This window comes from Mustela erminea, chromosome 6 (assembly GCF_009829155.1).
Source record: "Mustela erminea isolate mMusErm1 chromosome 6, mMusErm1.Pri, whole genome shotgun sequence".
Lineage (NCBI taxonomy): Eukaryota > Metazoa > Chordata > Mammalia > Carnivora > Mustelidae > Mustela > Mustela erminea.
The window spans coordinates 53368596-53393328 of record NC_045619.1 but is presented as its reverse complement, the minus strand read 5'-3'; the positions used below and the strand labels follow the sequence as shown (position 1 = coordinate 53393328).

Genomic DNA, 24733 nt, shown 5'->3' with positions numbered 1-24733 from the left:
ACTTTATCCAATAACCTTGATAAAATATATATTTTAATAATTTATGTTTTATCATTTATATATATAGTATATATATGCATACACACACACACACACAATTACATTAGCTACAGATAAAAATGTCTTATATCGGGGCGCCTGGGTGGCTCAGTGGGTTAAGCCGCTGCCTTCAGCTCAGGTCATGATCTCAGAGTCCTGGGATCGAGTCCCGCATCGGGCTCTCTGCTCAGCGGGGAGCCTGCTTCCTCCTCTCTGCCTGCCTCTCTGCCTGCTTGTGATCTCTCTCTGTCAAATAAATAAATAAAATCTTAAAAAAAAAAGTCTTATATCTTCCTTTCTTAGTTTTTATATTTTTAAATTTATTTTTCTTGCCTTATTTTAACCTCTAGAACCTCTAATAGACAGTAGAGGTTACTGAATAAAAATTACTGATAAAGGCCATTCTGATCTTGTTCCAGAGCTCAAAAGAAGAAATATTAACTTTTTTTTATCAAAGGTAATTTATTAGGTTTAGAGTTTGTTGTTGGTTGTTTTTCGTTTGGTTTGTTTTTTTCTCTTCATTTAATATCAATGTTTATCAGATGAGGGACACCTTGTGTTTCCAGTTTTCTTAGAGATTAGCTGTTAAATTTTATCAACTGCTTTTCTACATATATTAAAATAATAGATTTTTCTCTCTCATTTTTTTCTAAAATGTAAATCAATTTGTATGGCTAGAATAAATTCCAGTTGGTCATGTCATCATCCTTTCTATATATTCCTAGATTTCATTTTCCCTGGTGTTCTGTAAGGTTGGTATTTTCCTTGTTTATCCCTGGAAAAGCAGGAAAAGTTAGCTTCACTTTTCTATACGTTCACCCAACACACTGTATTTATAGTCAACAGTATCGGGACTATATCCAGATAACAAGGTATGATTTTGGGTTCCTTTCACTCAGCAAACGAGAAGAAAGAAAGAAAGAAATGTACAGAGTTAGGAGACAGAGATTTATTCTCACAGCATCTTTATTGCTTTTGTGTGACCCGCAAGATGTATGCTCCCTAAAGTTGCCTGAATCACAGGATAGTAGAGAAATACCTGCACTAACTATATTTTCCATCTGGTATTTCACTCAGTAGTGTGCTCTTAACCTCCACTGGATTAGCCAGCTTCTCGCATATAAACATCTTACTGTAAGTACAGTCTGCATAGGAAATGTAACTTGTATCTATATACCCACAAAACATCCTATCATTTACATCATTTCTCCTTTGTGTAAGCCTGAAAGAGAAAGTAAAGAATTACAATTAGCAAGTCAAACATTTCAAACACATCCACAGGAAAAAATTGCTTTTCCAATATATCATTGCTTCTGGGTCTGCATTGTCTAAAATAAATTTTAATTATTATTGGGACTATCAAGAGTGTCCAAGTTACTTATATTTATCAACAAATATGCAGTAGTAAACACTGCCTTACTTCAGTCTACCTTTCCCACTTTTTTACATCTGGACTAATTGCTCTCCTTTATTCCCAGATGTGTAATTTCCCTTCCCCAATAGTTAATATGATTCAGAATATTGCAGTTCTATTATTCTCCAGTCTGGCTCCTGTAGCAAATCTTTGACACTATCTCTTCAAATATTTTTTGTAATCACCCAAGCTTTGAATTAATCTAATATATGACACTTTTAGTTCAACATGATCTCCACGTAACATTTCCTTCTAACCATTTTTCAAAGATTTTATTCTGACATTCTGAATAATTACTAGCCCCTAAAACAAGATTACTAAGCAGGGACTAGGCATCAAAGACAAACTTATAAATTGAGAATATTATCTTTTGGGAAAAATGTAGTATTAAATATTTGGGTCCATAAATAATGATCATTAATAAATAAATAACTTTATCAATTAAATTTTGAAAAGTGAGATTTCCTATTTGAAGTGGCATCATACAGATGTCATTGATCACAACACCTTTTGAGAAACAAATCCCAGAATAACATTAAGAATAAAAAACAAAAAGAAACACATATATTATAATATATTATACACATATATAATGCATTATATATACATATATTATTATATATTTTTATTTTTGTATTATTTTTAATAATTTGAAATATATACTGTGTTTTCTATTCCACTATAGATTACCTTCCCATTAGCCATAATTACAAATAAACATGTAGAAATTCTACTTTTTCTAAAATAAGATTCCATCTGTACTCTCTGTGATGTGCCCACACCACCCTTACTTCTAGTCCCTTCACTCTAGATGAGATCTTTAAAATATACCTCCTTTTGTCCTCCATTTGTATACATATTATCCCCTGTTCTGTCCCATCATCGTTAACTGAAAATACAAAGCTGCCTTGTCTTTTGGACCCATATTCTTACATTTACTATTTCTGTCTGAAGGAAAATGCAAACAAAACAAAACAATCAAAACTTGTATTTGCTTCTCGCCCACAGTGGAGAGTGTGCAGGAATCCCAGGGTTTAGATTTAGTGGTAGTTTTTTGCATTATTAAACATTAAAGAAGCCTGATAGAAAAGAGTTATTTAAGGACACAATTTCAATTGAAGCTAGTTTTAATTGTAATCAGTACTGCTCCCAGGGAAAACACCTTTACTCAAACCAACCAGAAAAATTCAGTAAGAATAAAGACTTACCAGTTGGAGGAGATAATTGTCTCATCCAGGTTTTGGTAACCTTGATGTTCTTCACTAGATAATCCCAGCCAGTATCCACGTAATTTCTTGGATTTTATAAATTCCTACAAGAAATAGAGATGTTTAAAAAAATTGTCTACCCGCAAAATAATAACTATCTCCCATTTCTGTACATTATTTCACAACATAATTTCTTACAAATTACTGGTTTAAGGTAACATTTCTGACATTACACCATTTTTGATGCCCTTAGAAAAAAATCAAAATGAAGTGTTCCTTATTGTAAGATTTCCTCCAACAGTTATTTATCAGATACTGTTTCACAAGTAAAGCTGTCTATCAAACCATGCATTTCTTTAACTTAGGGGCAGCGAAGGTCACAAACTTCAAGATTCAAGTTTCCAGCAGTAGTCAGTCTAGGAGCAAAAAAGGTGGTTAATCACTACATACACAAGTTAATAGAAACCGAAAAAGTAGGAGAAAAATGTAGCAAAGTCAAAGGAGAAGTGGTTATAGAATAGAGATCCAGTCCAAAATTTTATAGGCAACATAAGTTGTTTTTCCCTCATAATCCAGACATTTTTTTGAGTAAATAACTAAGAATGGATCAGTTGACAATGATGCGAGGAGGAAGAAACTATGGTTTGATTTTCCCTGCAGCTATAAAGGAGGAACCAGATTCTTACAGTAGAGAAGCTGACACTTTTGTGAAAATGTATTTTTTCCTTAAATAATATGGGGATACTATTTGAGAGACCAGAAATGCAGAGGAATAAGTAAAATATAGAGATACTACTTAAATATTATAAAACAGAAAATAAATAAATACATATAAACATAAATAAATCTTCCAGAGAACTCATTTTTCTGGGACCCAGGGAGTCAGTATAATATGTCTGCTTGATGCTTGCCTTTGACATCCCATCTTAATTCTACCTTTTTATACATATTTTATCCAACCTATGTTTTTATTCTAGTATATGTTGGCTTTTTCTGTTAGTTAAAAAAAGACAAAATGATAGAAACAAAGAATCTTCTCCTATCTGGATTTTACAGAATTGGTAACCTTCAGGAATGATTTCCAGATCTCCCGCTTTTAAATAAATTCTCAGAAATTGTGTTCTGAGAGTTGATCCTAAAGTTCCAGTCTGGAAATGCTCACAGACCTAAAGATTCTGGTTACCCCATGTCTACATACCTGCCCAGCCGCTGAGATTCCACTGACGTTAAGTACCTAAGCTAACATTCTATTTTATTTTATTTTATTTTAAAGATTCTATTTATTTATTTGACAGGCAGAGATCACAAGTAGGCAGAGAGGCAGGCAGAGAGAGAGGAAGGGAAGCAGACTCCCTGCAGAGCAGAGACCCCCGATGTGAGGCTCGATCCCAGGACCCTGGGATCATAACCTGAGCCAAAGGCAGAGGCTTTAACCCACTGAGCCACCCAGGCGCCCCTAAGCTAACATTTTAGATGACACCTTGGCTAATCTACACGGTATGGTAAATGTACTAAGCCTCAGTCACCTCATACCCTAACTTAAACAAGCCAGTGTCTGGATTAGTACAAATCTTCCCTAACATGCCTCATTCCTCTCTATTCTATGATGGGAAAAGTGACTTCCTTCTTCAGAAGGAAGGCAGAAGATCCATGGGATCTTACCAACACACTTTTGCTCTTAATTGTCAGCAGACTGGCATTTTGAGCAGAACAGGACATGACACTCTCTTGCCATGTTTCATAACGGTCACTTAGTGTGTAACAGCTGTCCTCATGCCACATCCATGCCTTTGGACAAGGTTTACATTTGTGCTCTGGAAGAAAAACATAGTTTCATTTGGTTTGTGTTGATAATCCTCATTATTCTCATTATTCCCAATGTCCTCTATAATAAGTTAACCAAATTTACTTCTCTTTCTTCTTCTTACATGAAAGGTGAAGAAAACGCATCCTGTATTCTTGGTCCCTAGCTACCACCACAGTATGTCCAAAACATAATCTGAACAACACATTCTGAATTAAACATCTGGTGTATTGCAGTGTGTTTACTTACCTCAGGAGTCCTGAATAATGATTAATTAACTTATTTTTCTCTATTTTTTTTAAATTTTTTGTACTACTACATGGCAATAAAGGCTAATCACAAAAACATTGTTTGGTAAGAATCTACCCCCCAAACCTACATCAACCTTGCCTTCTCCAACTACAGTGTTTCTGGCTGCCTGATGTTGAATATTTGGGAGAGTTCTCAAGAGCACAAAGAATATATTTTAGTTATAATAGCTATAGAAACTGTTAGAGATAATTCAAAAGCCAATTATTCCTCATTCCATAGGCAAGGCTTAACTATTTCTTTTCTATGGACTCTCCTCAAACATTGACTGAAATGTTAAGATCACCTGTAAAGATGAGACCCATCTTCTCTTCTTATCCTTTAACAAGGGTATAAAGAGGTGCCCTCTCCTCTCCTCCCTAACTTCTATTAACTTCAGTGCCCAAAATAACAGTAGTAGATGTCAGATTAGAGAAACTTCTCACTGCACAGAAATATCAGTGAGTCCTCTGTCAACTACATTTAATTCCTTTCTCCAAATAATGGCATCCTGGGGGAAGGCTGCCAGCTATTGAGTAACTCCTAGGTTTTGTTCATTGTCTAATAAATAGCTTGAAGAGGAATATAAGATTACCTGGTTCTCTTTTATACAGCTCATGACATAATTTGGTGGCTATTTCCTGCAGTGTGATCGACAGGTCCCTGATCATTTTGGAACTATTCTTGTTATGTATCAGTTGTAGAGAAACATTTTTCTGAAGTTCTTCTTTGAAATTTTGCATTTTATTCAATTTTCCTGTTTCTATCTTCAAAGTTGTGTAAACTCCAAATAAAAAAAAAATAAAAAATTTTAATTCCTCAACCCAACCCTTATCTCTTTTCTGCTGAACTAGTATTTCAAACATTAAAGGTCTTGGGAAGCAATCCCTTCACAGAAGGGAGGAAAACAAATTATCGTGTTTAAGTATCCAGTTATCAATAACTTTTGGGTTATATAACCAATAATCATTCCAAGGCTTCAATTCAAAAATAAAGAAATAAAGGAAAATTCATGTAATTCTAGGTGCTTTGTAAGATTCATGTAATTGTAAAATTCATGTAATTCTAGGTGCTTTCCCTTTCAGGCCAAACATGGGTAATACATACATATGCTTCCTAAGACTCCTAGTCCAACCAGCAGCAGAAGACATAGAAAAGTCAGAGCCAAGGTTCTCCGACGCCATCCATGGGAAGGAACAGGTGGTGCTGTGGAAAGCAAAATAAGCAGGCAGGCCTGGAAGTGGTATACATCTTAATTTCATTCATTCGTTCATTCATTCATTCAGCCTTTATTTCTTTCCTAACGTGTCTCTGGTAAAGGAATGTGTTTTGCTAGAAACTCAAGGGCATTTTAAAAATGTCTTTTTAAAGAATAAGTAAAAAACACTTTGATAGCTGTTTTACATGCAAACTGGTTCTCACAGGAGAGGTTGTTAACTGGTAGGCTGAGTCAAGACACAAAGAGGCAAAAATGGGCTTTGAAAAGAATTGAGAAAAACCTATCAATCTGGATATGACATACCTTTTCTGTACAAATTGGGGAAATGAGTAGCTGGCAGCTAATAAAGAGGTCAATCAAAGTATCCTTTCCTTCAGTGAGCAATTGTGAGTGCCAAAGAAAATAATTTCATTACTTATGTCCTTCCCCACAAATCCTGAGAGTTTGGTTGTGGAATATAAATGATAGGGTGTCTTTTGTAATGTTTTCATGTGTCATCCCAGCAGCCAGAAACATAGGCCAGATCAGTATCATTTCCTCATCAGGATTTCTTCATATTTTTAGCAACAAATTTCTGTTAGACTTTTTTTTTTTTTTTTTTTTTTTGCTAAACACTAAATCCCCAAAACAGATCATTTCCCTATTTAAAAAAAAAAGAATTATAAACTTTATATTATAAATTAATCATTATTAAATCAGTACCTGATTTAAATTATCATCATTGTATATATGGATACTAGCTATTTAAAAGAACATAATTCAGGAAAAATGTGATAACCAATTATACTTCTGATCTGTGTCCTACATCTCTTAGCTGGTGATGTAATATTGTGAAATATGTAGAGATTTGAAAGTAAAATGTAAAACAACTTTTTAGACTTTGAACAATGGCTAATAGTGAAAGAACTATATAGTCAAGATCTTATCTAAGGTTAGAGGTATGACTTCAATTTCTACCTTCTTAATAATTATGTTCTCATTTATTTATGTATTCAATTAGACAAAAGTTATCTGTTCAGTACCTTCTATATCCTAAGCATTATTTGGGGTGCTCACAATACAATACGCAAGTGAGCAAGATATACAAGTTCCTGCTCTCATAGAAAATACATTTTAATTGTGAGAGAAAAAATGGATAGATGATAGAAAGAGATAAATAGTATCTATCTATGAGTAGATAGATAGAGATCTTAAATTGTGCTATGGTGTGCACAGATTCAAAACAGTTATATTATAGAGAACAAGTAGTTCTGATCTTATAGCCAATGCAAATGAGCCTGCAAAACTAGTGGGAAGATCATTATAAGCAGCAAGATTGTCTAGTTCAAAGGACTTCATTTGCGAAAGATCTTTATCTGTTTGAAAAACAGAAAAAAAAAATTCAGTGGCTAAGAACTGTGGTCAAGGTGAGAAATGATGTTTGAGGAGGTCAAAAAGAAGGCAGGAGACAGATTATTGACAGGCTTTATTAAGCCAGAGTGAGGGGATTGGAGTTCTTTGAGAAACCACTGGGTTTAATGAAGACAGGAAAATAATTGAGCCCTTTTGTTTTTTGTTTTTTTGGTTTGTTTTGGAAAGATCACTATTACTGCATATGGACAATGCATTAATTGTAGGGCCACCATGTTGGAAGTAGGAAAAATAGCAAGAAAACTATTGTAATATGCCATGCAAGAGAGAAAGCAGTTCACTTTACTAGGACTAGAGAATACAAAAAAAAAAAAAAAAAAAAGCAGAGAGGGAGACAAACTATAAGACACTCTTACCTACAGGAAACAAACTGAGGGTTATAAAAGGGGAGGCGGGTGGAGGAATGGGGTAACTGGGTGATGGGCATTAAGGAGGGCACCTGGTGTAATGAGAGCTGGGTATTATATGCAACTGATGAATCCCTGAACTTTACCTCTGAAACTAATAATACAGTATCTGTTATTAGTTGAATTAAATAAAATATAATTTTAAAAAAAAAGAAGTTAGAATCTATAGTACAAATTTATGAAATATTTATGAGAGATCTTTTACTTGATAAATGTGGAAGATTTAAATATATACACTTGTAGGCAGTATAGCATAGTGATTGAAAAAAAAAGAAGAAGAAGAAGGAGGAGGAGGAGGCATGCCATGCCTAGGGCTAGTATACCTGGGCTTGAATGCTGGATCTGCTTCTCACGTGAGACTTTGGACAAGTCACTTGACTTCTGTGTGTCTTAGTTTTTGCATTGGTTAAAAAAGAAAGCCATAAAATATCAGAGAGTAAGTGAATTAATATTGGTAATACAATTAGAACAGTGCTGGCATATAGCAAACTCCTGGTGATTGTATTAAATATGTATATATTTTTATATTTAATGAGATGAGGATGATTGGGGAAAGGAAACAGTTTTAGAGGAAAAATTTTTAAAAAATACAAAACTTTCAGGTACAGTGTGGTTTTGAATGTTATAGCTTCCAATATTTCTTTACCTCTTTTCTTCCTTTAGTCCCCTAGGTGTCTTTTCATCTAACTTAACTGAAAGAAAGAAAGAAAGAAAGAAAGAAAGAAAGAAAGAAAGAAAGAAAGAAAAGAAAAGAAAAGGAAAAGAGAAATCTGGAAGTAATATATGCTTGACTCGGTAGAATACTAAATGACATTTTTTAAAGTTCTCTTTGTCTCTCTGTCTCTGTTTCACATACACATACACACACACACTTCATTTCTTTCTTTATTTACTTTTCTCCTTCCTTCCTTCCTCCCTCCTGCTCTCTCACTCTCTCCCTCTCCCTTTCTCTCTCTCTCCTATTTTTTCTTTCCTATATGTAGGCTCAACGTATGGGAATTATGGTGTGTGTATGTATCTAAGTATTTTGCAGCCTCCAATAAACATTATTTTTCCTTTTCTAAATAATGAGAAACATTAATGCCATCATATGACTGCAAGAATCATTTAAAAATAAAATATCAGACTCTTAAGTTCTCCTCGACAGTTCAACCAAAGCAGTCACTTCTTAAATACCATATTTAAGATGAGTAAATTTCATTCAAAATATATCTCATACCTAAGGAAACTAAATTAATTAAAGATTTATTAAAAAGAGCTGTATCGCCATTCAACCATATTCTCTAAACTATTATTTTCGAATCATTCAAACAGTGAATAGACCTAACAGTAAGCTAAAGAGAAGTGATATAATGTGATTTTATGAATTTGTTTACGAATGAATAATATGTCTAAGAAAATCAGTAAAATTTTCATTCACAAAATTTCCATTTATAGGACTGAATATTATCTCACTCTTTATCTCTAGTGATAGTTTAATATGAAAATAAAATTCCTGCTATTTAGTTTTAAGTTCATATTCTTCCACTTACTCATATGTGCCTATAGAGGTTAGTATCTTTCTCTCTGCTTAGAAACCTTCTCTGAATAAAATTTGATTTGTTTGATAGTAATGGTCAAATTGGTCAAATTGAGCAGCTTAAAAGAACTTTAATTCCTTCTAATATCTGTTTCTGAAAAATATTCTCAAACTTATTTATTACTGTCATTCTTTTTGATATCCTTTTATTTTTATTTGTGGATACACAGAACTGAAAATATGATCAATTTTAAATATTAAAGACATACCTACTAGACTAAATGTATAAACAAAAAATGATCACTGAAATCCTGACCAATTAAAAAAAATTATTGGTATATTTCTCATCTTCATCTATTTTTAATTTAAGCCTCACAAAATAATCATTAAATATGTTGGTCTTTTCCAAAATGGCACGGGTGGCATACACTGAATTATGGCTGTAATCTCATAATAAAATGGGCCTTCTTATCTCCACTTTCTAGGTGAGAGCTCAGAGACTTCAGAAGGTCAAATGATCTATTTAAATGTCCTGTACACATCCAATGGACTCCAAACCCTCTCCTCCATAATGCTGGCAGGTCAATAGAGAGCAATCCACACTCATGTATATAACACTCAAGCACAGCATTTACTCACTGAAGTCACTGTTGCTCTCCTGCAAAATGAAGATTCCCATTTCTACCTCATAAGGCAGGAAGGATAGTATTTTTCACATAGCAGGAAAGATATCCTGTTTTACTATTAGATACATTAGCTGGGAGTGGCTAGAATTTTCTTATAAAAAAAGAACTTACAAAATCATGATTTTCCTGGACAACATGTACTCCTTGTTTTATGGGGGGAAAATGTTACATAATCCAGTAAAATCAAACTATCATCCCAACCTAATTGTCTTGTCTATGATATTAAAACAGAAACATTGTAAAAGGTAAAGTGTTAATGCACCACCAACACCTTTAATTTTTTTTTTTTTTTTTTTTTTTGGTAAAAATGGGAGGCTTAACCTGCAACATATCCAAAGTTCAAAATCTTACCTTTTATCCCAACTCCGTCAAACTCATAGATATTTTCCTTTTCACTGGAGTCCTGAAATTTTAGATCTGCGTAAGTAATTTCTTCAGACATTGATGGCTGTGAAAAGAAAGCCCAACAAACTATTAAAAAAAAAAATAAAATGAAGGTGAACTAACAGAGTTGTTTTAAACAGGAATTGCAATTTTACGTATCTGTTTACAAACCAAAGCTTAAATGTGTAAGCTTTAACTTCTCTTTTCAGTGTCCCAATCCTGTCTGTATACAGAGGAGCTGCAGCCTATCAGAGGCCTCAGATAAGTACAGACATAGCTGCAAGACTGAAAGTCTTTCTTCCTCTTACCTCTCTTCCTTTTTCTCATTTCTCTATAACTCACAATGAGGGAAAGTTTTAAAAATCGTTTTGGTTAGTGCCAGGCAAGGGGACACAGATCCCTAGCAACACATGTGCAGATATAACATAGTTTGTTGGAGAATCACCTTCAAGCAGAGAAAGACGAGACGGACACCATTCCCACACACTGACTTTTCCACAATAGTGGTCTGGCATAGATGTTCTGTATGTGTCATGGCAAAGATCCTGACAGAGAGGATTTGCCTTTGCTGGGAGACTGTATGTCCGCAAAGCACTCCTAGAGAGAGGCAGAGGATAAGGCCCTCTCTGTAACTCTGTTAGTTAGGGGTAAGTTAACCTAAGAGGAGTTAGGGAACATCTAGTTTCTTTAGCAGCAAGAAATACAGTAAGGGATCTGGGGCCCAGAAACCACACCAGGAAGTATGCACACTGATGGCCGAGGTGGGTATACCAAAGGCCCTAGAAACTGCTTTGTAGTCCAGGAAAGCGGAAATAAGTCTTGCTGTCTCTCTTTAGACTGCCTCAATCTTTTTGAGCCAGCTCCCAGCTAAAGTCTACCAAAAGGGTCATGCAAGCCAGGATCTTATAAAGTCCACTCAGCATTCTCAGGAGGCCAGGATACATGCATTTACTGATCAAGGGTACAAAGTGAAAATGGGTGCTTGGGAATCATTGTTTTTGAGTAAGTTCCTTCCTAATTCTTATTAGTAAATCTTATATATTCAGTCACATAATTGAAGAGTTGAAAGACTGCAGTGACAGTGGCATACTCAAGTTCAAAAAAGAGACCCACAGAATCAAGAGAAAAAACAAGTATATACATTAAAAGGGGAGTTTGAAAAGGATAAAATAAAGGGACAATTTATACGATGTGGATAGGCTCAAAGGAATATATATACTCAAAGGTACAGATGTAGTGCAAAGAAGGGGCACATGCACCCCAATGTTCATAGCAGCAATGTTCACAATAGCCAAGCTGTAGAAGGAGCCAAGATGACCTTCAACACATGAATGGATAAAGAAGATGTGGTCCATATATACACTAGAATATTTCTCAGACATCAGAAAGGATGAATACTCACCATTGGCATCAACATGACTGAAACGGGAGGGGCTTATGTTGAGTGAAACAAGTCAAGCAGAGAAAGATAATTACCATATGGTTTCACTCATATGTGGAACATAAGAAATAGTGTGGAGGACCACAGGGGAAGGGATGTGGGAGGCCACAGTAAGGCTTGAGCTGAGAACCAAACCAGGTCCTGATTTGTGCCTCCTTTAAAGGCTGAATAGCCGAACAAAAGGCTTAGGTCGATAAAGTCGAGTAGCCCTGAGAAAGGGTCTGTGCTCTGTGTTGCGCACTCGCCTACGTGACTTCCCACACGTTTGCTAGTCAGATAGAGGCAATTTGGCCGGGGTCAGAAATTCTTGCTGGTCCTTGCTGTCCTTGCACGGGCTATAGACGACACCACTGTAAGACTGTGCTGTGCTTACACAACTGTCTTGAGTGGCTTTGAAGTCAGTACGTCTGGCACTAGAAGGTCTGCTATTGGTGTTTGGGAAATAGATAATGGGAAAGCTTGAAGGATTTTCTGTGCATGTTGCAAACTCTTTAGTAATCAGCTAAAAATATATACTTTTCTTATGATTGTTTCTGTCAGCTATATAATGCCGCACAACCTTGAATAAACTCGGCACTATTGGACATCCTCCTTGGTGCTCCTCCTGTCCCCATCTCTTTGTCTCTTCATTTCTTTTCACCATCCTCTTACCCTCTCGACCCTGGTCGGTTTGTCGCGCCGGCCGCGACAAAGGGAGTGAAAACTGAATGGGATGAAACTGGAGAGGGAGACCAACTGTGAGAGACTCTGGACTCTGGGAAACAAATTGAAGGTTACAGAAGGGAGGGGGTGAGGGGATGGGGTAACCAGATGATGGGTATTAAGAACAACACATGTGGTGATGAGCGCTGGGTGTTACATGTAACTAATGAATCACTGAACACTACACACCAACTTAGTTTAGCCAACAAGCAGCAAAATTCATTACATGAGCTCTCATGTATAATATGCAAATTAGCTACTTCTGCTAGGGTCTCGTCAACCCAGTCCAATCTGAATTCTTTTCCATTTAACAAAACAGCAAAAAGGATCTCGCAAAAAGGATTGTATTTTCACTATATCCATTGACTATTTCTTTTTTTTTTTTTAAAGATTTTATTTATTTGACAGAGATATCACAAGCAGGCAGAGAGGCAGACAGAGAGAGAGGGGGAAGCAGACTCCCTGCTGAGCAGAGAGCCCCATGTGAGGCTTGATCCCAGGACCCTGGGATCAGGACCTGAGCCAAAGGCAGAGGCTTAACCCACTGAGCCACCCAGGTGCCCAGAACTTAACTTTCTTATTTCATTCCATTAAACTTTCTGAGACTTTCAATTTTCCACACCTGGATAGCTTGGGGATCAGTCTCATAGATTTTGTGGTTCTTTTCAGTAATAGGAATAGTCTCATTTCAGAAATTATTATGTCCAGCATAATCTCAAAACTTCAAACTCTTCAATTAAAACTTAAAACTCAATTTGAAACCACCGCCCTCCTCCATCCTGGACCATTCCAGACCTGGTAGCTACAGAAAATGGGATGTGCTTTTTTTTCTGACTTCATATGGGGGAAAGAAAACTGAAGAAAAAGAAGCACAGCTGTGTGCTGCTGTTGGCTTCCTTAATGAGTGACTTTGTGGTTTGGTCTTTTTGTTGTTGTTGTTTTTAGAAATCATCTTATTTAACTGCTTCCTACTTCCCATCAGAGATATTTCTCTTGAGTTGGAAGACACTTCTTTTACTCCTCATTTGTGTGGGTTCTATAGATTCTTTATAGATTCTTACTAGGGCTTCATTGCCTAGAGTTCTCATGGATACTATTCTTTAAAAAAATGTGGCTAAATATACATAATATAAAATTTCTTGTCATAACTATTTTGGAAGTGTACAGTTTAGTAGTGTTAAAGAACATTCACATTGTTGTGCAACTAGTTTCTGGAACTCTTCTCAAGTTGCAAAACTGAAACTTAATGTTCTTTAAACCACAACTCCTCTTACCCCCAGTGTCTGGCAAATATCACCTGGCAAATATCATTCTACTTTTGTCTCTATGAATTTGACTAGTCAGGACCCTCATGTAAGTGGAGTCATGCAGTGTTTTTGGTTTTGTTTTGTTTTGTTTTGTTTTGTTGTGACTGGCTTATTTCACTTAGCATTATGTCATCAAGATCTATCTATATCTTCAGAATTTTCTGCCTTTTTAAAACAGAAATATTTGATTGTAGGTATAGGTCACATTTTCTTCATTCATCCATCAATGGATGGATCCTTGGGAAGCTTTCACCTCTTGGCTATTGTGAATAGTGTTGTTATGAACATGAGGTTTATAAGTATCTCTTCAAAATCCTGAATTGGGTTCTATGAGAGTATACACCCAGAAATAGAATTATGATCATACAACAATGTTCAATTTTTTTGAAGAGCCACATTGTGTTTTCCACAGTAGCTGCACCATTTTACATTCCCACCAATCCTTAGCATAATGTCTACATTGCAGCAGTGAATCCTCAATGTACCTTAATCATCAGATTGAGCAGACACAAATAAGCATGGGTAAGAAATACACACACACACACACACACACACACACACACACTCCATCATGGGAACTCTACCTCCATTATATCACCTAAACCCAATTACCTCTCAAAGATCTCATCTTCTCGGGGCGCCTGAGGGGCTCAGAGGGTTAAAGCTCTGCCTTCGGCTCAGGTCATGATCTCAGGGTCCTGGGATCAAACCCTGCATGGGGCTCTCTGCTTGGTGGGGAACCTGCTTCTCCCTCTCTCTCTGTCTGCCTCTCTGCCTACTTGTGATCTCTGTCTGTCAAATAAATAAATAAAATCTTAAAAAAAAATCTCATCTTCTCATACCATCACATTGGGCATTTCAACATATGAATTTTGTAAGGACACAGACAGCCCATAACATATGTGTACATGATGTATGTTTATGTATATGTGTGTATTTTTAATTTCATATGTACTTTTGCAAGAGAATGTATGTATTTGTTGGGGTGATTGTGCATTATTTCTTATGGTCTGATGGCACAAATTTCATTTGCCTGATTCAATTAATTAAATGACATCATGCTCCAGCTACATGTCTCAAATTTTAGCTTTACAGTATACATATGCATATTTATATTTACAGAATTATTTAATTATATAAAGTACCAACTTCTCTGCTAGATTTTCAGTCTACAAGTCACTATGTATAAAACAGATATGTATTATGATCAATGACCAGTCATGTCATCTACTTGTAAGTCTGTCAATCATTGATTTATGTGCATCTGTCTTTAGTTAGCACATAGACAATTAAGCATAAAGTTACGTTACTTCTTCACCTCACAGTGATAAATTTGCATGATATTTTACAAAAATAAGTAATCACAAGAGGGAACTGTTCAATAATGATTAATGCAGCAAAGAAACAAAAAGTGGTAATGCTGAAAGTCAAAGTCAAATAGAAAATGGGCAAATAGAGGAGCCCCTGGATGGCTCAGATGGTTAAGTATCTGCCTTCTGCTTAGGTCATGATCTCAGGGACCTGTGATGGAGCCCCACATTGGGCTCCTACCTCAGCAGGGAGTCTGCTTCTGCCCTTACTTCTACTCCTCTCTCGGCCTCTCCCCCTGCTCATGCTATCTCTGTCTTTGTGTCTCTCTCTTTCAAGTGAATAAACAAAATCTTTAAAGGACAGAGAGAAAATAGACAAGTAGAATGAAATAGCTGATCATGAATATATTGATATTTCCACTTTTGGAGGAACTCTAGATATGCAGCCAAAGGAATTTTGAAGGCAACCATCAACAAAAATAAGGGATAGGGTTGTGATGAAAAGGATGGAGATGTCCCAGAGAAGTTATATCCACGAATAATTTTTACATAAAAGGGATTCTGAGGTATTTCATGACATTCCAAATACAAAATAAATAAGTAAATAAATAAATAAAATGTTGGAAGCCCATTCAAACTTAGAAGTATGAAAATTTAGGAAAGCTTTTATGCTTTCTTTATACTTTCTTCTTTCTTCATACTACTCTTTATACTAGCTCCATGTTTCAAGTTACACAGCAAGGTGTCCACAATGAGGAGTATGGGCCTCTTCGTGCTCCCCTTTGAGGAGTTGGCAGGTGGGAGGTAAGGAACCAATCAGAGACTGAATTCTCGGAGTCCTTTCTGTGGTCCAGCCAATCCTAGGCTGCGGAGCCCACCCTGCTGGAACAAGGGTAGCCGTTGGTGCTGCCTGGAAGCCATTACGGTTTCAGCCTCATAACAGAAGAGCCTTGTCTATGAGCTTTGGAGATGGAGAGTGAAGGGATTGAGAATAGGGATGGGATGGAGGTTGTCGAGCAGAAGGTCAAGAGACCAGGTAATGGGGGGCCACAGAGATTGTCCTTGGGTACAGAAACTGAGCCTCCCGTGATTATCATAGCATCCTTCCTTGATCCCAATTTGTGTACTCAGCACTTTTGTTTTTAATTGTCCATAATCTGCCCTAAATAAAAGCGGTATTCCTCAGTAAAACCAAGACTACAAAGAAATGGTGGATCCACTCCTCTCCACCAGATTTTTCCCCCTCGGAAGAGGCAGCAATAAAAAAGTCCCAGGATGAAGTTTGGTTTTCTATTCTGGACCCAAGGCAAGAAAACTGAGTAAGTACAACAGTTGTCAGAAATGGCACTAAAAAGTGGAGCCAAAGCACTTTTGAACTCTGGCTGCTGAGAAGTTAGCTCTGAGTACCCTTTCTCATGTTCCCAATACTAATCGCTGTGTTGTGAAGAGTAGCATTTATAGAAGATAGAGAAATAGGTAAATCTTACTTGAGTTTTCTGTTTGCTTGCTGTTTGGTTTTTTCTCTAGAATGTAAACAATGACATGCATCTTCCCTAGGTGTAGTAACGAAGAAAATGCTAGTCATGTCAAGTATGCTATGTGGAGGCATCGCTTTTCTTCTTTGGGCAATGTTAGGATTTCCTAGAAAATGTGAGTAAACAATTTCTGCTAAAAATATGTTAATTGTATTATCATTACTTCAGTCCCGTACCAATGACTAGCCTGTTCCTCCCTAACATTGAATAATTAGAATCAGAAAGCACGCTCCCAACCAGAGCACCTAATTGCTTTTTAAAGCTTGTCACTTGATTTGCCTTCTAGAAAGAGTAATCCTTTTTTTAAAGCTTATTTATTAAAGTAATTTCTACACCCAATCTGGGGCTCGGACTCACAACCTTGAGATTAAGAGTCACATGCTTTACCAACTGAGCCGGCCAGGTGCCCCATAGAAAGATTATTCTTTTAATACCTATTGAACTTTGGGCATACTATTAGATCATGAAGCTACCAAAATGAAAAAAAAAAGGGGGGGGGGCGGGGGGAGGGATATTTTGGCCTGAAAGGAATTAGTCTTTGATAAGAAACAGGCACATAAGCAAATAGTAACAATAAAATAATTGCTAAATAGAAGTATGTTCAATATGAAGAGGAAGAGGATTATAAGTCTGCTTTTGGTAGTCAAGCAAAACTTTGTGAAGGGAATGGTGTTTGCGCTGAACCTTAAGTTCAAGTAGGCATTTATGAGAGAGTGCCTTAGATGAAAGAAAGAAAGAGAATGTCAGAGAATTATGTCAGGTGTAAATGTGATAGAGTTAAAAAGAAGTAGGGTGGGGACTAGCAATTGTATTACCATTCCTTAGTGCATTAACTCTCTTACTCCCATAGATGATTACGTTATAGTTTTCCTCTTTTCTTCAGAATGCTTCAGTCTCAAGTCTATATTTGCTTTCGACTTTATCTCATAAACTATAACAATTACTAAAAAACTCCCAAATACTCTTGTGACCACCCCTACTTGCTTATCTCTATCTTTACCTGTAATACACTGTCTAGAATCCTGGTACTATAGACAGAGTTTTCATGTTCTACTCCAGTTTCTATAGCCTCTCACCTGATCAATTATGTGACTATAATAATATTTTTCTCTCTCTCCTACATTATAGTTTTTCCATAGTCAGCTGAAACATCCCCATCAGCAGTACATTATGGTAATATCTCTCTTACCTTAAAAAAATTTTTGATTAGCCCTCACTATTTCTTCACTATCAATTTCTTTCTTTTTTCTTCCGTTACAGCAACCTCCTTGAAAAAAAATTTTTTTTGCTCAGTTTTTCTAATTTCTATCTTCCTATTTTCTGTCAATCTACTCTGATCAGGCGCCACTTCCTTTTTCTTCTACAGAACTTGTCTTTTCAAGTTCATTGGCAACTTCTGTGTTGCTAAATTTAGTCCTTTCTCAGTTTTCATCTTACTCGACCTCTTTGCAGTATTCAGCAATCTCTTTCTGGAAATAATTTCTTCGTTTGGCTTCCAAGATACCATTCTCCCATGGTTTGCTTTCTACCTAACTTGTTGGTTCTTCCAGGTTTCCTTTGCTTATTCTTTCTTTTCTCCGTGATGTACTAACTTTGGGGTGCCCTGGGGCTCAGTCCCTGGGCAGGTCCCTTCTTTACCTACCCTTGTACCCTTGGCAATCTGAACCTTACTTATATCTTTGTCACACTTACAGTGAACTCCAAATACATGTCTCCAATCTGTGTCTCTTAACTGAATTCCAAATTTTTAATCCATCTAGTGGACTGTCTAATAAACTTCTCAAGCATAACATTGTCCAAGCTGAAATCTTATTCTGGCTTTCTCTCATAAATCCTTGTTATCTGTGGTCTATCTTATTTCAGGAAACAGCAACTTTGTCTTTCCAATTTTTAAACCAACCTTATAGTCATATTTGACACTTTTTCCTGCCTCATACCCCTATTTTCCACATAATCAGCAAATTCTTCCTGGTCTTTCAAAATATAAATAAAATCTGTGTACTTTTCACCACTTCTACTGTTACCACCCTCTACCTAGCCAACATCCTCTTTTCTAAATGTTCTTCCCTCTTCTACCCTTTACCTCTTAAGGCAGGTTGTCCAGTGAAAAAAAATGAGCCACAAATATCATTTATATTTTAGATGGTACACTGAAAACCTAAAAAAAAAAAAATAAAAAAGGAAAAAAAAGAAAATAGTTCTCATTGTATTTTTTGTTTAACCCAGTGTGAAAGAGAAAATAAAATGGAGTCATTTACGTCAAAGTGTTTTAAAATGTATCCAGGAGGCCATTAAGGAGGTAAGCCTTACGTGTATCCTCCAAAACTTTTGAACCAGGCCAAACCCCAAATATTCCAAGGGTTCTGCAAGACCTCCTGGAATTTGCTACACTAATGAAAGCCTTAGCCACCAATTATGCTTACCCAAGATTAGTTTTCTGTTATCAGCACCGATCAAAATTCTTTGTAATACATAATATATACAAACCTTCCCTTTATTTTTCTTTAAAAACTCCTGACTTTTGCTCCCTAGAGGGATGCTATTTGGATTGCCACTCAAATCTATAAACACTGAACTGCAATTCTTTGATTAAAAAAATGCTTTTGCTTAGTTATTGCCTTCTGAAAATTATAGGTTAATGTCAGTATAGTCAATATATTATCATTTCACCATCTATCAATTTATTATTAATGATATTTTTTAAACTTTTGTACTAAGTTTTTGACATTCACTGTGTATCTTATAGGATATTTGGAGTTGATTAAGCCATATTTCAAATATCGATAGCCATGTGTAGCTAGTGGCTACCATGCTGGTCAGTACACTTCTAGAATACATTTAAAAATTTTTTCAAAAATCAGATGTGTTTAAAATGCTGCTATGGTTATTCATTCATTTGGAGTAATGCCAAAATCTTGCCAGTGGTCTACAAGGCTCTTGGATCTGGTCATCCAGTCATCAATTACTTCTGTGATCCCATTTCCTACCACTTGTCCCTTCACTCAGTCTTCTTCAGTCATGCAGGCATCCTCACTATTTTGTGAACAAGCCAGGCCTTCATCTTGGTCTTTTGTACTGTTTCTTCTCTTTGTTAAGGGAGATCTTCCCAGATATATGCATATTCCTCACTAGTTCACCACCCTCAAGTTTTGGTAAAATCACCCTCTGGTTGATCCTATCCTGGCTACTGCATTAAAATTGTAAAACTTTCTACCAATAATCCTAATTTCCCTTAATGACAAACTATAAAATTTAGTAGACAAGTCCCATAAAAGCAAAGATTTTTTTGGTATCTTATGTACACTGTTGTATTTCTAGACCTACAGAAATGTCTGGCCCATGATAGACGCTCAAGTGGTAGTTGTCAAATGAATGAATGAATGAATGAATGAATGAATGATAAAAGTTGGTTTTCTGGTAACCCAAGTTCTGAACCAAATATTTGATTTTGTACTAACTTGTACAAACTGTTACTGTCTAAACTTTACTAACTATACTGCTGGTTTCTTGTATCATTTGAAGATTTTCTCACTCATAGGCTTGACTATGAACTAGTCATTTATTTCAACTGTGAAGAGATGTCCTTTTGGTGAGCCTTGTTTTTCTCAGGGCTACACCTTAATAAGTAACTTCATCTGTCTAGTTTCAGTAAGTTGGAAAGTAAAAAGTGGATAGCAGAAAGGTAGTAAATTCCAAACCTTTTTTTCCTTGAATTATTTTGTGTTTAAAAACAAATGAACAACTTCAACTTCTGATGAAAATCTGTTCTTGAAAGACAATCTAGTCTCAATTAAACCAGCAATAGGAAGCCAACCCTCTGAGGTTATGGATACAGATAGTTGGTTTATTTATAGTGAGACATGTCCCAGGCACCTTAGTAAATTATAGGAAAGGAAATGGGTAAATAGAGAAAATGCCAATAATATTAAAAAATGGGAGGAAACTGGCTAGAGAAGATTTTTTTGTTTATTGGTCTACTGTTGCTATATTAAATACGCATACACCTGCATTTTTCAGTGTTGATTTCTTTCATGCTATGTTCTTAATTTTTTTTTCTGAGTTGACATTTGAAGTTCAATCATTTGAATTGAATATGGAAGTAAAATACATCTTCTCAATCTGAAATATATCTTTTATACTGAAGGTAAGACTCTTCCTTTCTCTTACACTTTCTTCATTTTTTTTTCTACCACTGTGTTAATTTCAGTTAAAAATCCAAGGATATTTAAAGACAATACATGCTCTGAGGATGAAACTATATGTCCACAAGGCTGGAACCAAGTCAATAATAATTGCTTCTTTCAATCTGAACATGAAAAAACTTGGATAGATGGCCAAGCAAACTGCATAGCCTATCGTGGATCTCTGGCCATATTCAACTCCAAGAATGAAGTGGTTAGATTTCTCCTTTGCAATATAAATCACATCTAATTTATTGAGTAGCTATTATATGACAGGTATCCTTCTAGGGTATGATATATCAGACAACAAAACGAAGATCTTTGCCTTTCTGGAGCTTACATCCCAGAGGAAGAGACAGGGAATGAAAAATAATCAAAACGAATGTGTAAATTGTATAGCATATGAGAAGTTAGTAAATTTTGATGAACGTATATATGATTTATGTATATAACATATGTGTGTATGATATTAAATAAATATGAATAAGTTGCATATAAGATAGTCTTATTGAGATGACACTGAGCAAAACTATCAGGTGGAAAATATTAGAGAAATATCTGGGGAATCAGCTTCCCAAGAAGACGAAACATCTGGAACATGGACCTCATGGTAGGTATATGCCTGGAATATTCAAGGAACAGAAAAAAAAAATCAGCCAATGTGCCTAGAATGAGGGAGTGAGTGAAAGATATGGGTGATTAGGGACTTGGAGGCTATAGTAAATACTTTGGTTTTCCTCCAAGTCAAATAGGGAAATACTGCAGAACTATGAACTAAAGTGAGACATGATTTGACTTAAGTTTAAAAAAAAAAATCATTATCTTTGCTGTGATGAGCTAGTGGGTGGCAAATATAAAAGTAGAGTGCCATGTTACAAGGTTATTGCAATAACCCTTGCAAGACATAATGGGCCCAAGGAAGGACCATAGCACTGGAGGTAGCGAGAATGAGAAAACTCATTCTCAAAGCTTTAATGAAACAGCACCCCATGTTTCATTAAAGGAATCTTTGATGCCCTATCTGGAACCGTCTTCATATTGGATTGGACTAAAGAAGCCAAATGCAAGCGCACCCTGGGTGTGGGCAAATGGAGATGCATTCGACAATTGGTAAGCTTTAATAACATTTATTATAAAATATGCTAAGCATGGTAAGGAATCTAAGCCTATAATCAACTACCCTTATAGTTTCCTCCACATTATCTCCCCCAAAAGACCATCAATGTATATAGATGCCAAAGAGAATCTTCAAACAAATATATAGTCCTTAGTAAGGGTTTGGCATCAAATACCAACATCTACTTCTGTATGGTAAATTAGACTGTATATACCACATGTGTACCACAAGTGTTCTTTTTATCTAAGACTATATAAAAATCTAACTAGCTTGATCCTTGCTTCTTTCCAGTTGGGGTTTGTCTCTGTTTGTTTGTTATTGCTTTGGACTGTCATTGCTAGGGAGTCTGAGAGAATGTACTCAAGTCTACATACCACACACACTGGTGGACTGAAATGGAAGGGAATGAGTGAGAAAGAGAAAATGCATGCTCTAGGTGATCTTTATTTAAAATTTTCGAACTTTCTGAACTTCTCAATGTTTCCTAGCTTGAAGAACTGATTATACCTCTCAACTCTGTTTTCGTTTTTGAAACATTTGATTTTTTTCCAACTTCAGAGAGGAGAAAAGAAAAGAAAGAATATTAGGTTCCCTGTAAAGGCACCCCCAGCTACAATTTATTTAGCATCTAATTCTGTGCTAGATATTATATGAGGGGTGACCCAACAAAGAAATTGCAGTATTTTCTAAAAGTAAACTTCTATTATTGTATTTATATCCAATTTGGGTGAAAATACACAATGATTTGAGGATAATAATATAGCCAACTTTGAAAAATGTAAGAAAACTATGACATAAAATTTCTGACCAGCAAACCTAATATAATGATATTTTCTTTAGAGAAAATATTGGCAGTTTAACATAATATTATATATTATATATAGTCCTACTTAAAAATAAAAAATGAAGAAGAAGTAAAAACTAGAAGTTGGTTAAAGATGGTGTATTAGTTTGCTAAGGCTGCTAATATCACAGACTAGACAGTGTGAACAACAGTTCTAGAGACTAGAAATCCCGGATCAAGATGTCAGCAGGGTTGATTTCCTCTGAAGCCTCTCTTTGGCTTGTAAGTGGTCATCCTCTCCCTCTGTGTCTTCACATGTTCTTCCCTCTGTGCAAATGCTTATCTTATTCAAATATTTTCTCATGAGGACACCTAATCATTGGATTAGGGCTCTAAAGATCTCTTTTTAACTTAATCATCTCTTCAAACAGTTCATCTCTTAATATGGTTATATTCTGAGCTACTAGGGGTTAGATCTTAAACATCTGAATTTTGGGGGGACATAAGTAAGCCCATCTCAGTTAGCATTAGGGAAGGCATGGAAATGAACATGTATTTTGGAAATAGGATAAATTCTGAAGATATCCTAAAAGCTGGGAAAGTGCACACCAGTGCTACAAAGTTCCCCAAAAATGAGGTGCTAAAACATTTTAATTGCCATATAACCAGAAATCCACCATAACTCAACATTCTCTTTTTCTCATTTTGAACTTTCAATTGTATATGTATTATGTGACCTAAAGTAAGAATTTAGAAAACCCTTCCTAGGTACTTTATTTGTGATTATTTACATGTTTCACAGTTCATCAGGTGACTACCTATTTCAGCATTACTATGCTAATAGTTTCAAAATACGGTCGAGGGAACATCTACTTCAGCCTTTCGACCAGTTCTGTAAATGTGTACAGGGGGTGTGGGAATCAATGAAATTTCAGTTACACTCTACCTGCATATGATCTTTATTTTATTTTATTTTTTTAAGATTTTATTTATTTACTTGACAGAGAGAGATCACAAGTAGGCAGAGAGACAGGCAGAGAGAGAGGAAGGGAAGCAGGCTCTCTGCTGAGCAGAGAGCCCGACACGGGTCTCGATCCCAGGACCCTGATATCATGACCTGAGCCAAAGGCAGCGGCTTAACCCACTGAGCCACCCAGGCGTCCTGTATATGATCTTTAAATGGTTCACTATATTTACTTATTTTTGTTCTTTTGTATAAAAGAAAGGATCTAATCCATCCCAAAGTGATTTTCAATGTCTACTCCACTGTAAAACGGCATCAAGTTATAGGATTCTTTGTTGTTACTGCAGTGAAGTTCCTTGGTGTTAGTTTCTTTCCACACCACCATCCCAAAGTGAAGTTTGGAGGCTGAAGAGGAGAGAAACAGTTCATTTCACTCCCTCTACCCCATTTTAGTTGCAAATTTTGAAACATGGTCACCAGAGTTACATATTTTTGTCTGTACGTAGTTATTTTTCATGCGGTTCAGTAAATAATTAACCTCCTTATTTTGTTCCAGGTTTAATATTGAAGGAAGTGGAACATGTGCCTTCATGTTTAAGAATGGCATAAGCAGTGCCAGTTGCAATGATGCAATAAAATATATATGCAGCAGAGAATCCTTTTGTCCTTAGACACAGGGTCCTTCATAATAAAATAAATAAAATAATTAAAGAAAGACTATCTTTTTATGTGTTATAAATTCATACAGATACATTTTCCTTCCCATCAAACATACTCTTTAAGTTGCTTGATAAAATTTTAAATGACTTCTATCTTCATTTAATTAACTTACTAAGAAGTCAAGAAACTAAACTGAATTTTTACATGATGTCACTTTGCCACGTAAATTGGTGTGTCTAAGCCTGAGGGTATAACAGTGGTCTTGTTTACAACTGATTGAACAGCATGCCTCAGTAGAACAGACTGGATGGTAAAAAGGAAGGAGTGAAAGATTGCTCTGTCCGAAATTCAATT

At 35.9% G+C, this 24733-nt stretch overlaps 2 protein-coding genes across 7 annotated transcripts in view; one reads left to right on the top strand and one right to left on the bottom strand.

Annotated features, from left to right (window-relative positions):
• The window catches only part of CLEC12A (C-type lectin domain family 12 member A), a 45139-nt gene extending 34176 nt beyond the window's left edge, over nt 1-10963 (bottom strand). The window contains exons 1-8 of one of the 6 annotated variants that reach the window (XM_032347232.1): nt 10824-10939; nt 10346-10442; nt 8113-8178; nt 5861-5959; nt 5349-5537; nt 4324-4475; nt 2662-2765; nt 977-1261 (exon numbers count right to left, since the gene is read on the bottom strand). In XM_032347232.1, the coding sequence (XP_032203123.1) occupies nt 1084-1261; nt 2662-2765; nt 4324-4475; nt 5349-5537; nt 5861-5959; nt 8113-8178; nt 10346-10442; nt 10824-10913 (975 nt within the window). In that variant the 5' untranslated portion in view covers nt 10914-10939 and the 3' untranslated portion in view covers nt 977-1083. Of the gene's footprint in view, nt 1-976; nt 1262-2661; nt 2766-4323; nt 4476-5348; nt 5538-5860; nt 5960-8112; nt 8179-10345; nt 10492-10823 lie in introns of those variants that run through there. The other 5 variants (XM_032347233.1, XM_032347237.1, XR_004286842.1 and 2 more) reach the window with 5 other exon arrangements.
• Nucleotides 10964-15967: 5004 nt separating this feature from the next.
• LOC116593245 (C-type lectin domain family 2 member F-like) lies at nt 15968-24487 on the top strand. Its single transcript, XM_032347240.1, has 5 exons — nt 15968-16174; nt 16696-16788; nt 20881-21068; nt 21858-21964; nt 24276-24487. Exons 1-5 carry the CDS (start codon nt 16108-16110, stop codon nt 24388-24390), a joined length of 570 nt encoding a protein of 189 aa, XP_032203131.1. The 5' UTR covers nt 15968-16107; the 3' UTR covers nt 24391-24487.
• The last annotated feature ends 246 nt before the right edge of the window (nt 24488-24733 follow it).